General features: G+C 43.4%; 1 protein-coding gene across 1 annotated transcript; it reads right to left on the bottom strand.

Annotated features, from left to right (window-relative positions):
• Positions 1-433: 433 nt before the first annotated feature.
• On the bottom strand, positions 434-13831 carry LOC142195981 (collagenase 3-like). The gene is made up of 10 exons (XM_075266126.1): positions 13717-13831; positions 10227-10453; positions 8103-8251; positions 7905-8030; positions 7363-7533; positions 6472-7123; positions 5344-5474; positions 4798-4957; positions 2600-2703; positions 434-537 (listed from the first exon to the last, which is right to left on the bottom strand). The coding sequence occupies exons 1-10, from the start codon at positions 13822-13824 to the stop codon at positions 434-436; spliced, it is 1932 nt and encodes a 643-aa protein (XP_075122227.1). The 5' UTR covers positions 13825-13831.

The raw sequence follows: 13831 nt of genomic DNA, 5'->3' as shown, positions 1-13831 counted from the left end.
TTACTTTCCACTCTGTATATATTCTAGCTACCTCTATTTGGTCTATGGTGTCAGTACATTATGATGGTAGAATTTTGTTCATCTGCCTTGATGTGGTGGAGCTTATAGTAAAAGTTAATGTAGCTTCTCTGAGCAATACTCACTCTTAAATCTTGGAGATGTTGCTAGAAATTTAAAATTGTTCACATCCCTTGAGAGTTGTTCTGTATCTATACATTAATATAAGCTAAGTTTTATATGGAAACTTTTAGGCTTTTTTTTCACCAACAAATGAAATTCTGTTAGTTGTGCCAGAGGTTGATGAAGGTTTTCATTATCTTCCCTTTTGTGTATTGTGCGTAGAACAATTCTTATTAAGATGTACAGAATTTTATTTAACATTGACAGATTTTAGCACTATCCATATCATGATGAATGGGAAGAGCTGATATCTTCATTTGCAGTTCAGCATCTGATAATTAGGAATTTGCCGGACGACAAGTTTCCTCCTAGGACTATATTCAATCAGATTGGCTCCACTGGAGAAAAACAGGTGATCTAAGACATACAAGCAGAGTCACGTATGATTATTCATATATACTACATTGTCCATTATATGGTATTGATATAATATATATAATATATATTAGAAATACTCATACTCGATCGAGTACCACTCGCTATTCGAATGTAAAAGTTCGATGCAGAACCAGCATTGATTGGCCGAATGCTATACAGTCGGCCAATCAACGCTGGTTCTTCTCCTACCTTTAGAAGTCTTCTCCGTGCAGCGTCCCCGCGGCGTCTTCCGGCTCTGAATTCACTCTGCCAGGCATCGGGCCTTGTAGTGCTTGTAGTGCGGGCATGCGCAGTCGACTCTGCCCAGGCGCGATGCCTGGCAGTGTGAATTCAGAGCCAGAAGACGCCGTGGGGAAGCTGCAAGGAGAAGACTTCTCAGAGGATCCAGCCCGACCCTCACTCGTGGACTTGGTAAGTATAATTTGATCGAACGTTGCCTACCCCTGAAACAAGCATTTTCCCCCCATAGACTATAATAGGATTCGATATTCGATTCGAGTAGTCGAATATTGAGGGGCTACTCGAAACGAATATCAAACCTCGAACATTTTACTGTTCATCTATAATCTTTACCATAGTGTCTAAGGGTGCGCGTACACAGACTGACTACCATGGTGCCATGACAGTCTTAAAAGCACAGGTAACCTTGGCACAGTGCGCCATGGCTTGGCCAACCTTAGGGAGCCTTCACACGGAGTAAACGCAGGTGTATTTTTGCAAAATACACGTGTAAAAATAAGACTCCCATTGACTTCAATGACATTTTACAGGCGTATTTTTACACGTGTAAAAAATAGCATTGAAGTCAATGGGAGTCTTATTTTTACACGTGTATTTTGCAAAAATACACGCGCATTTACTCCGTGTGAAGGCTCCCTTATGTATAATTTACAAGGATTAAATTGGTGACAGGTTCTTTAAAGCCTGGTTCACACAGGGTTTTTTGTGCCGGATTTTGACACGGAATCCACGTCAGAATTTGGCTCAAAAAAAGCCTCCTATTGACCTCAATGTAACCAGTTCACTTCCTTTTTCCGCGAGCATTTTTGTGCCGCTTGTAGAAAAAAGAAGCGACCTGCCCTTTCTTGCCGCGGATTCTGCAATGGAATCTGTCGCAGAATCCACGGCGCGAACACTCCCTCCCGATTTGGCCCATTCATTTGGGCCTAATCCGGAGCAAAATGCCGCGACTGGATGCCGGTGTACTGCATCGGCATCTAGTCGTGGCTAGCCATTTTTGGACTGGATTCTGAGGCGGCCTCCACCTCAAAATCCGGTCCAAAAAACCCTGGCTTAAAGGGGTTTTTACTAGAACTTAGTATAGGTCGTCAATATCAGACCGGGGGTCCAACACCCAGGAATCCCACCAATCAGCTGAATTTACTGCAGTGTTCGAATGAACTGTGTCCTCCTTACTGAATACCAAGGACAGTGACATTGTGTAGGGGCTGTACTTGGTATTGCAGCTCTGATATTGGAGATCTAACCTAAAGATAGGCCATCAATGTGTGTAACTCCATGAAAACCCCTTTAAGACCTTTTCCATAGAGTATAAAAAATCATCCAAATATAAAATACTAAAAATATAGAACCAGTATTTTACCGTTACTATGTGACAATTAAAATTATTGTGAACTAGTAGGTTGTCCATTTTTGAGACCATCAGCAGGTAGGTAAAATCTGTGGGAGGACCTGGCAGGAAGTGAAGTGGATAGGCTATATAAAAAAGGATTTTCAGGTTTTGATATTGAAGGCATATTCCAAAAATGTGGGATTCTGGCCCATAGTACCACTATTAGAAAAAAAAGATACCACAAGTGTATGCCGCTAACTTTGGTACTACCACGTTGAAGTAATATGTGTGAGCTGCGGCACACTGCTGATCGGTGGTGGTCCCAGGTGTCGGAATCCCCACCAGTCATCAATGTTAAAACCTCAAAAAAACCTTTAACCATTTTATCTCCCAGGTTAAATTAATCATCACCTAATATAATTAGAACATTCTGGTTGTTAATTAAACAGTTAATTGCATGTAACACACCATTATCTTGAAATGCCGCCTCCACTCTTTTTCCAATTTTTCGAAATTCATTTTTAATTTTCCTTGGAGATTTGGAATCCATTTTGAGACTCACAGGATCATAGCTAAAAAAGAAATAATGTCATAAAATCCATTAGACTGTGAAGGAAACTCATTAACTATAGGTATGTAAGGGCCATAGCGCTTCAGCTCATAAGGGGTCAAAACTGGAAATCTTAATAAATTCTCCTGTGCGTAGTCACAATTTGTTGTCATGTTTTACTTTGTTCCATATGCCTTGTCCTTATCAGGAATCTGACTACACTTGGTTTATTTGTAGTCTGGGATCATGGAGACACAGTGGCGTAACTACCGCCACAGCAGCAGAGGCAGCTGCCACAGGGCCCGGGACATTAGGGGCTCGGTGACAGCCACTACCGCTGCTATCATTATACTTGGGGGTCTTTTCGGACGCCCAAGTATAATGATCGGCGGACCGAGAGAGGTAAGAAACATAAAAAACGCTTACTTACCTCTCCACAATCCTGCCAGGCCTCCTTCCTGACCAGGGCCGGCGTCAGCGCACGGCGTAGTCAGGCAAGTGCCGGGGCCCACAGAGCCTCTGGGGACCCCCCGGCACTTGCCCGCCCCAGCACTTGCCTGTCCCGATGGACGCCGATGAGCTGAATACATAGGCGATTAAAGCAGGAGCTGCGACACTGGGGCAGGTGTGGGGGGGAGGGGGAACGGCATGACACTGGGGCAGATGAAGGGAGGGGAGAATGGCATGACACTGGGGCAGATGAAGGGGGAACGGCATGATTATACTGTGTGGGAGCACACGAAAAATGAATGAGAATGGGTGGGGTCAACATAAAAATGGGCAGAGCTAAATTTGCTGCGGCGCACAGAGCGCGCCGCACATTTTATCCCTCTTTCTACTCTTCAAAAGTTGGGAGGTATGGAGTTGGTGACGCCACACTCCTGCGTGACGTCACTCGCTTCATCTGCGATGTGCAGTGTCCCGACTCCCCCGCCTCGTCCACAAGGGGGCCCACTGAGGCTCTGTCGCCCAAGGGCCCATAAAAACCTGGAGCCAGCCCTGTTCCTGACGTCGTTTCTGACGTCTCTGACGTCACATGAACCCGGCCTGCGTCCCGGGTCATGTGACGTCCAACGTCAGAGAAGAAGGACGGCATCAGAGGCCGACAGCGTAGGAGCCGGGGGACAGGTAAGTAACAGTGTTTTTTTAATGTTTTTATTCCCCCAGGTCTCCGATTATTATACTCTGGGGTCTGAAAAGACCCCAGAGTATAATTGTTTATGGGTGTCCACTATGGGGGATAATACTGTGTGCAGGGGACACTATGGAGGATAGTACTGTGTGCAGGGGACACTATGGCGGATAATACTGTGTGCAGGGGCCACTATGGGGGATAATACTGTGTGCAGGGGCCACTATGGGGCATAATACTGTGTGCAGGGACCACTATGGGGCATAATACTGTGTGCAGGGGCCACTATGGCGGATAATACTGTGTGCAGGGGCCACTATTGGGCATAATAGAATGCGCAGGAATGCGTAGGAGGGGGTCGGTCGAGGGCTTCGGCGTCAGTGTCGGTCGGGGGGGGGGGAGACACGTGAAAAGTTTGCCACGGGGCCCCGCCATTCCTAGTTACGCCACTGTGGAGACACATACGTCTTTGAAGAAACTGTGTACACAAACATTTTTGATCAAGTTCACCCCCTATAGCTAGGCTTTGAGTTTAGTTTTGCTATTATTGAAATACACTGTAATGCAGTCGGTGGGGACCCACTGTGTCACTGAAGGGATTTGCGTTAAGGCTACAGCTAAGGCCGTCGCCTTAGTTGTCCCATGATATTCACCCTTTAGCATCTGTATGAGGAACTGGACTTTGCTGCAGGCAGGTCTAGAGATTCCAAGCGTAGCATAGAAGGATAAGCAGAGACATGGTCAGGGCACAGGCCGAGGTTAGGACAGGCAGAGTTTGTGTCTACCAGTAATCCAGACAGAGGTCAGGGTAGGCAGCATAGAATCAGTATAGTAATAAAGTTCAGAACAGGCAGGACATGGTTGGATTGCATAACCCGACGTCAAACATGGGTGATATGCAAGAGCGTAACTTGAACCCATGGCCCCGTGCAGCCGGGGAGAAGGCACAGTAACTGCAACTTCCACCAGCCATTGTTCACTTACCTCCAGTATTTATTTCCCACAAAGAAAATGGCTTTCCTTTCTTCCTTTAGGAACAACGCAGCATCTATTTTCTTTACAGAGCTTGGGAAACCAAACTGGGAGATGTCTTGGGGATAGTCTCGAACCATGTCAAATCCTCTTGTTATCCAAAATTGTCGGCCTTTGTGAAACAGAGAGAATAATGTTCCATCTAATATGTTAATAGCAACATTTCCTTTAGGCATGGAGTGGGGGATTTACTAGGGTTGGGTTTAGGCGATGAGGATTTGGGGTACACTACAAGCCCCATCCACATGTAGTATTTCGCCATTGTGGGACTATTAAAGGATTATCTTATCTTATAACACATCTGTACTCACTGTCAGCAGCAGTGAGGATTTCTGCTGACAGTAACGGGAAAGGATACAGAGGGGAAAGAAATGGATATCAGTGCAGGATTTCACCGAAAGGAACCCAAAATCATGAATATATTGCAAAATTTATTAATAGAACAAATTCTGCCAGAAAAACCAATTCCATACTGACGTTCTGAGAAAGATAACTAACCTCTGAACAGGTAGACAATGTCTCTCTGTGGAACTTCATAGGCAGCATCAACGCTTTTTAGTTTTGGCCAGGTATTGTTAAGTAAGATGGTGTCAATTTGGTTTTTCGTTGCACTTTTCTTCCAGATTATCCTTAGAAAAACAAAATGTAAAATCAATTTATTTAGTCGCCTTCAAAATATACTTATTCATATCTATTCTTTCACATCCTTCTAGTGACATGGTTATGAGTTGCAGCCAGTTTCAAAGAGGCCCGAAATTTACCCCCTGACAACACTTGGATCTCCTTTCATGTCTGGTAGCGTATGGTTTGTAAATCCTCCTTCCCTGCCCTCTGCACTGAGAATTATGATTTGAAGGCTGCCTAATATGTCCTCTACCCCATCAGGAGATCAATAAGGGTAAGTTCACACTGAGTTTATACAGCCTCAAAATCCTTACCAAAAGGATGGCTTCCATTAAAATCCCATTGAAAAGAAGCGAGGTGTTCATTCTTCAGGCCGATTCGTCTCGTGATTCGGCCTGAAGACACTCCCTCCTCCCAACGCGGCCCATTCATTGGGCCTAATCCGGAGCGGAGTGTGCGACTGGATGCCGATGCAGTACACAGGCACTCAGTCATGGCTACCCATTTTTTGGTCCGGAACCTGAAGCGGCCTCCACCTCAGGTTCTGGACCAATAAACCCTGTGTGTACTTAACCTTAACGGGTTTCTAAAATCGGTGAGGGGTTGACTGCTGGCTCCTGTACTGATCAACAGTGTGTCTGCATGGAAGGGACTGCTCAGTAAATTCTACTCCATTCCCACCACTACAGTCAGAGAAGATGTCACTGGATATCAGTGTGCTGGAATCACTTCTCATTGTGTAGAGGCGTTAAAGATCTACTGCAATGAGTGTCTCCTGCTCTGTAAAACTCTCCACAGGACACTGCAGAAGACTTATTTGGCCACCTATAAGCTTCCCTGAGTAATACAATTGATCACCGTCAGACCAGTAGTGATCAGCTAACCACCAGCAAGTTCTCATTTAGAGAAAGGCTTATCCAGATGGGACAACCCCTTTAAGAAATGACTGCCTTGTTTTAGATCTGTTTTACAATATAAAGCAAACTATCAGTTTGCAAGTACCCTTCCTTAAAGAATAGTAAATCTCCTCTCATGCTAGTTATCGCATCAAACTTTAAATTTCGATCACATCTAGGCTGTGGTTTCTGTGTAGGCTTTGGTTGTGATTTCTTTGTTGGCTTCGCTTCAGGTTCCTTTGGTGGTTTAGGCTGAGGTTTCTTTGTAGGCTTTGGTTGTGGTTTCTTTGTTGGCTTCGCTTCAGGTTCCTTTGGTGGTTTAGGCTGAGGTTTCTTTGTAGGCTTTGGTTCTGGTTTCTTTGTTGGCTTCGCTCCAGGTTCCTTTGGTGGATTAGGCTGAGGTTTCTTTGTAGGCTTTGGTTGTGGTTTCTTTGTTGGCTTCGCTTCAGGTTCCTTTGGTGGATTAGGCTGAGGTTTCTTTGTAGGCTTTGGTTGTGGTTTCTTTGTTGGCTTCGCTTCAGGTTCCTTTGGTGGTTTAGGCTGAGGTTTCTTTGTAGGCTTTGGTTGTGGTTTGTTTGTTGGCTTAGCTTCAGGTTTCTTTGGTGGTTTAGGCTGAGGTTTCTTTGTAGGCTTTGGTTGTGGTTTGTTTGTTGGCTTAGCTTCAGGTTTCTTTGGTGGTTTAGGCTGAGGTTTTGTTGTTGGTTTAGGGGGTGGTTTAATGGATGGATTTGGTTTGGGCATATTGGGAATTCTTGATCCTGATTATGAAAGAAAATAAATGTGTTACTGATTTTCAAGGTTTTTTTTTCAGTGTTCACATCATATTTTTCTTCTTTTTGTGGCATCCAATTGTGGGATACATTTGAAAACTGCAACGTTTTTGATAAACAAATATAAACCACAATGGGATGTTAAAAAGGAAAACAATCAACAGATCGCTCATAAATAGATGACAGATGGAAGTTAGAAGAAGTTAAATATATAACGATAGTCCTACCATAGAGAGCTTGGATGCCTTGGATGTCATCTTTAAATAACTTAAACTTGCTTGGGTCTACCATTGAGTTATATAATAGTGTTGGATACATTATTGCTTCCTCCAAATTCGAGTGATCCAGTCCCAGAGTATGACCCAGTTCATGAAGAGCAACTAAGAAAATGTTGGTACCTGAAGGACAAAATAAAATTAAAAAATCGAATGTGATATACCTCAAAGATAAGTTTATGCTTTTCTTTCAATGGCATTTAACAGTCCTATGTATCTGTCTCATTATATAAAATGGCAAGTAGTCCACTATTTTTGGAGAAGGCCCCACATTGAGGAGACACAACTTTTATTGTTGCAGATGTTGCTGTGGCTTTTTGAGCCAAAGCCAAGAATGGCTACAAAGTGGGAAATAGATTGGAAGCCCTTAGACTTACACATCTACCTTCTGCTCAATTTTTGCAATACCAGACAAATTCTAGACAGATAAGACAAACTATTTAAACTATCTTCAAGATTAGAACATTTTAGGATTCATCTAGTTATATTTTTACCTTGCTGGCTCAACGTCCATTTCTCTTCTTCATCAAAGTGAACATCTCCTCCAATTCCCTCGCCTGGTTCAAAAGCATGTGCCAAAATCCCAAGAGGTCCATCAAATGGAAAGAAGTCTCCATGGTCTGCGTAGGAAATTCAATCCTTTGTTTAACCATGAATTCCAGTTTTCGCAAAGCTAAATTCATTTTTCTTACCTTTGTATCCAAAAGAGATCATAATATCAGCTTCACCGCTATGAATCTGGCGAAAATTCAAGGGAGTGACCTCACTCCAGAGCCTGAGAGCCTGTGCAATGGCGTAATCTACTTGTGAGTTGGGGATATCTGGGGTGTAGTTGACAATTCTGTATAGAGGAGTAAAGACAATGACTATTTGTGATTGTGCCGATTCATCCAGAATAAAATAAATTGTGTCATTTTATAAATAGTCATCATTAAAAATATTGTGCTATTTTCTGTACGCAGCACCTATGCAGAGTTATATGTCTCCGTGTTTGTGGACTGTAAACAATCTGTGTGTAATCTATGCTTTCTATTGATGTGTTTAGGTTAGATATGATGGGATAAGTAAGATTCACTTGTAAGTAGATGACTGCAGAATACGACGACATAAAAACCTGTTTGTAGTCTGTAACCAGGGAGACAAATAAGTCTACATAGAAGCTGTATACATTAGACGGCAAATAACTGTGCATCTTACTGCTGCAGAGTTAGAGACGCGGGTAAGTGATGTCACCAACCTCTACCTGTGCACACCTACAAAAGACTCATAGGTGTAACGTAAAGGGATCCCAAAACTATAACATTGATTGCTGCAGCCATTGCTTGGTAATGCAGCTCAGGGCATTCAATGCAATGGCAATGAGCTACAACATGGCCTTGTGACCAATGGATGTGATGTCACTGCCTGCATTGAGGAAGTGGGCTCAATATCATAGTCATGGAACGATTTTGCCATGACGGAAACCGTATTTGCTACTTTGCCGCGGTTTTACAATACCTGTAAAGTGGTTGGGATTCCAGCTATTCGTATCCACATATTGCAGTATTGTATATTGGACATGCTGCGTTTTCTAAAACTGTTGAGTTTTTGTAAATAGCAGCATGTCATTTATATACGGAAATACTGGCGTCTTCCATATAGGTACAACTAAAGCAGGAAGCCCGAAGAGGAAAACTGCAGATAAAAAGTGCGGCTCGCTAAATGGGGCCTTAGTTTTCCCTACAGGGCCCCAATTACTATGTACTATCTATAATACTGGTTTCTTCTTATGTTGTAAAGAGACCTTTGGGCCTCCTGGGGCCCGGTAGTGATTGCTACCTCTGCACCCCCTAGGCTATGCCCCTTGAAAGGCTATACAGAGGTTTATCATAATAAATACTGTGTTGTCACCAGCAAAATCATGAAATGTGACTTAGATTACCATTAACCCCATATTGCCCATACTAGGAGTGTAAATATATGAAGAATATTAGGGTTATTGGAGCTCTGTATCAGAAAATGATGCATAGGTCTCTCTAAGGATACATGGGAGATATCTGGCAATGCAAAAATAGTGATTTATATATATATATATATATATATATATATATATATATATATATATATTATTATAATGTATATATTATATATGTATATACCCGAGTATAAGCCGAATTTTTCAGCACAGTTTTTGTGCTGAAAAAGCCCCCCTTGATTGAAAAAGGGGGGGGGGGGGTTATGATCAGCCACAATATCAATGTATAGAATCTCCCATAAAATAGTGCAAAAAAAAAAAAAGAAGAATTTTTAAAAAATAAATAAATACAGTTGTAAATCCCTCCTTTCCCTAGAATACATATAAAAGTAGAAAATGACTGTGACACACAAACACTATGTCTCCCTGTGTCTGACAGTGCCCGGTCTACTGAATATAGGGGATCTGCAGTGCTCCTGTTCCATTGGGAAGGGGTTAATAGGAGCACTGCAGATCCCCTATATACAGCCAGGCTGAATTCCAAGTGGGAGAAGAGAAAACAGTCCTCAAGCTCAGGGAAGGGGCAGACAGACAACCAAAACACCCCCTCCCCTTCCCCATCAACTACTGCACCCAAAAACTCCGACCATTTTAATTTTTGAAATTCTCCAGTAGCTGCTGCATTTCCCCCCCTCGGCTTATACTCAAGTCAATAAGTTTTCCCAGTTTTTTGTGGTAAAATTAGGGGCCTCGGCTTATATTCGGGTCGGCTTATACTCGAGTATATACAGTACTTTATATTGTAAGATCCTTAGACTTTATATGAGCATAAAAAGTAAGTAAAGTAATCCACCCCATCTACCTGTAGGTCAAGGATGTTTTTTTCCATTTCGGTTTGCCATTAATATGGCTGAACCTCTGGACGTCCGGGACACCACATCTGGGTTTTCGCATGACTTGTAGAGTTTCTTTGTCTATTTTTCCAGTGATCTTAAGACGGAAAAAAGTTTGCATGTTCTTGATTTTCTCCTCTACATTAGTCAGCTTTCTTCCCTTGGTGGCTACATTGTAGAATCGTTGTATATATTCCTGGTATAACATACAATTCATTGTTAATTTCTAATTTCAAAATTTTCATGATAATTTTACAAGTTCGTGTCAATTAGGAAAATAATATGCAAATAAATCCTCCTTTGTGGCAAAAAGGGAAATTTGCTCTAGCACCATATTGTCAAAGATAGTTCCCTATTAATCAATGCCTAGTTTTCCAAAAACATAGTGGCATAATCTGGTATAAAGACATATAACATAAAGAGAGTGTGAATAAATGACTCTATAGCCCAGATACTGCACCTTGAATTACCATCACTCCAAAGACCTTGTTTGCATATATACAATTGAATTCCTGTTGTCTGTTCCTTATGCATGGCTCAATGACTGGACCAACACACACCAAATTTGGCACATACATAAATCAGGCTCTTCCAAAGGTTTTAGACCACCTTTCAGCTCTCTATGGGCTTTTCTCCACATTATATCAGTTGTCCCAATACAAGCTTACCAGTCCTTCATTGTTAGTCTCATTGCCATACACACAGTTTTAAACCCAGATTTATGGAATTCCATTTATTTCAAAAGAACCCAGCCATATCATATACCCCAACCTTATGGAAATCAACCTGCCTCCTCCACCATGATCGACTGGATTCATAGAGTGGAGGATATACAATGGATGGAGGACCTCAAGGCATCCCTTCAGAACCTGATTCCTTGAACCTCCTTCTGGACCTTCTATGTAATGTTTCTGCGCTCACAGGAATACCTGGAGCTAAGGAGGACTTAATGATATGCAAGCCTCGTTTTGTGACCCATGTTGGAAGGCCATTGTGGGTCACCCTTTTTTTTCTTCTCTTCTTTCCCTACTCCTAATGGAGCTTCCCTCCATTCCTTTTACAGTTACTCTGGCTCCCCTCCCACCCTTTTCCCATCTACCTCCTCCCATTCTTGTTTTTTCCTCTCTTTTCTTCTACCTTTCTCTCTGCCCCCTCCCCCGACTTCCTGTTCTATGGACATTCTTGGTCTTATGGCGTGTTTGGTTACTTGTTTGGGCAGGTGGTCAATGTGCCCGACTCACCAGACTTTTCTCTTCCTGAAGAATTGTCCTTTTCCATAGTGATTGCCCATTAATTGTAACCCTTCCTTTATTTACAATTTACTATGGTTTAGAATTTGGCCCATTTTTGGTGCTTTTTTACATGGTGCGTGTTTATATGTTGGTTTTAATAACTGTCTTCTTTTCATTAAAACATTTAAATAAAGAATTTTAAAAAATAAAAAAAAACAGCATTCCTATAAATTGAAACCCTTTTAACAAGTCATGCATGATGTTAAGGGGGCTGCCTCTAGAGGGCAGCAAACAGAGGCACTGTTTTCCTAATTACATCCTGGAGAACAGATTTGCATATTTTTTTCCCATAACCCCCAGTGGAGCAGAAATGGCTTGTAAGTCTCCAGACTCTCCCTAAGGAGTGTTAATATCCCCCGACCTTTTATACCAGTCATGCAGGCTTGGGCTGGCCCACCAGTAGGGGTGTAACAACTGGGGTAGCAGTGGTAGACACTGCTGCAGTGCCTGAGACATTAGGGGGTCTGGTGGTCCCCTGACGTTTTTTGTTTTTTTAATAGGCTCCATCAGGTGACGAGCCCTATTTACTTACCAATCCTCGCTCCTACTTACGGCCACCTGCGCTTTTCCTTCTGCGGAGGCAGCTGTGATCAGGAGAAGGGATTGGTAAGTAAGGCCGCGGGCCAGCGAGCCCCCACAAACACTGCTAACATTATACTCGGGGTCTTTTTAGACCCCAGAGTATAATGCTCGGACGGCTAGGAGAGGTAAGGGAACATAAAAAACACTATTACTTATCTCTCCTGGGCTCCGGTTGGGGGGAGAGCTATGTCAGATGTTTGCCTTGGGGCCCCATTATTACTAGTTACTCCACTGCCCACCGGGGTACTGGTGAATCCCCCAGTTAGGCAATGGGAGGCCCAGTTACAGCCCCAGTACACAAACCTTGGCAGAAAGCTAAGGCCACTGTATAGGAGACCAGCACCATCATTGCATCTCAGCACTTATTGAAGTCAATTGGGAATGAGCTGTAGTGAAGGCTATACAGGCTATACAGCAGATGTAGCTTTCTGGCCCCATATCATGTACAGGACAGGTGAAGAAAGTAGCTCCATACAGCTGATGGGGCCACCACGGCCCCCTATCTGTTAGGTACTTTTGTCCTATACTGAGGATAGACCATGAATAAGGTTATCCATAAGTCTGGATAACCTGTATAATATTCTCTCCTAAGGGTGCGTTCACACGATGTAACGTTGCGCGTGATCTGGCACATATACACGTGTCGGCAGATCACGCGCTCAAAATGCTCCCATTCATTTCAATGGGAGTTAGGAGCGTATACGCCACGTTATTTTGCACCCGTGATTTTGCGGCCACGCAACATAACATCGTGTGAACTTACCCTAATACTCCACATACTTTAATGACCCCCACCCCCACTCCACCACAGTATAGTAGCCTGCATCACTTACTCCCCCAATATAATGGTTCCGCCACTGGTCCCAATACAGCATACTCACCTGTCCCCAGCACCCTGTTGTCTCCTGCCAGTTCGGTCTAAATGGACACTGGACAGACAACGGAGCGTCGAGGACAGTTGAGGGTGCTTTTGTTTTCTTATTTTTTAATTTTACACCTCTTGACCACCATATGGTTTGCTCCAATATCTGACAGCCAGGACCTTTGCAGATCAGCTTTACTGAGACAGGTAATGGTAACAATTCCAGGAGCCATGCTGCTCACTCGCTATATAGTATATAGCAGTGGGTTTTGGTAGTGCAGTGGTGCACATTGTATGATTGGTGAGCAGCATGACATTGTTATTGTCTCGGTATAGCTGACCTACAGGGGTCCTGGCTCTGGGCAGTGGTCCCCCAGAATCAATACCATGGTGCGCCCTAGACATCCCAGCCTGACACTGCATTCATGCCTCCAAAAAGGAAACCACCACTTGGACGAAAGTCTCCTGCATCGAAGTGCACGGCTACTGCCCCGACCTCTCAGCAGACCCAAGCTAACAAGATACTGAAACCAGCCAGCAGACTAAGGACGACTGCAGTCCCAGCGAGACAGGTGAGCAGCAGAAGCAAAAACTTTACTTTATTGGATATGTTGGCTTTAGATCAGTAGCAAAAGAAGTTTCTAACCACAAACAAAGGAAAAAGCCCCGTGCAAAGCCGCATAAAAAATAACTCCTTATCGATACACACGACTGAGCACTTACCTGAGCTTTCACCAAGTCCTCCTTACTGATGTCTTGGGAATGTGGCACCAGCTCAGCAACGTACACCTGAACTAGGAGACTTGGTATGAAGACCCACAGGAGACCCATGCTGCCT

Source organism: Leptodactylus fuscus, chromosome 2 (genome assembly GCF_031893055.1).
Source record: "Leptodactylus fuscus isolate aLepFus1 chromosome 2, aLepFus1.hap2, whole genome shotgun sequence".
Classification (NCBI taxonomy): Eukaryota; Metazoa; Chordata; class Amphibia; order Anura; family Leptodactylidae; genus Leptodactylus; species Leptodactylus fuscus.
The sequence above is the reverse complement of the archived record's forward strand: the minus strand, read 5'-3'. Positions and strand labels throughout refer to the sequence as shown.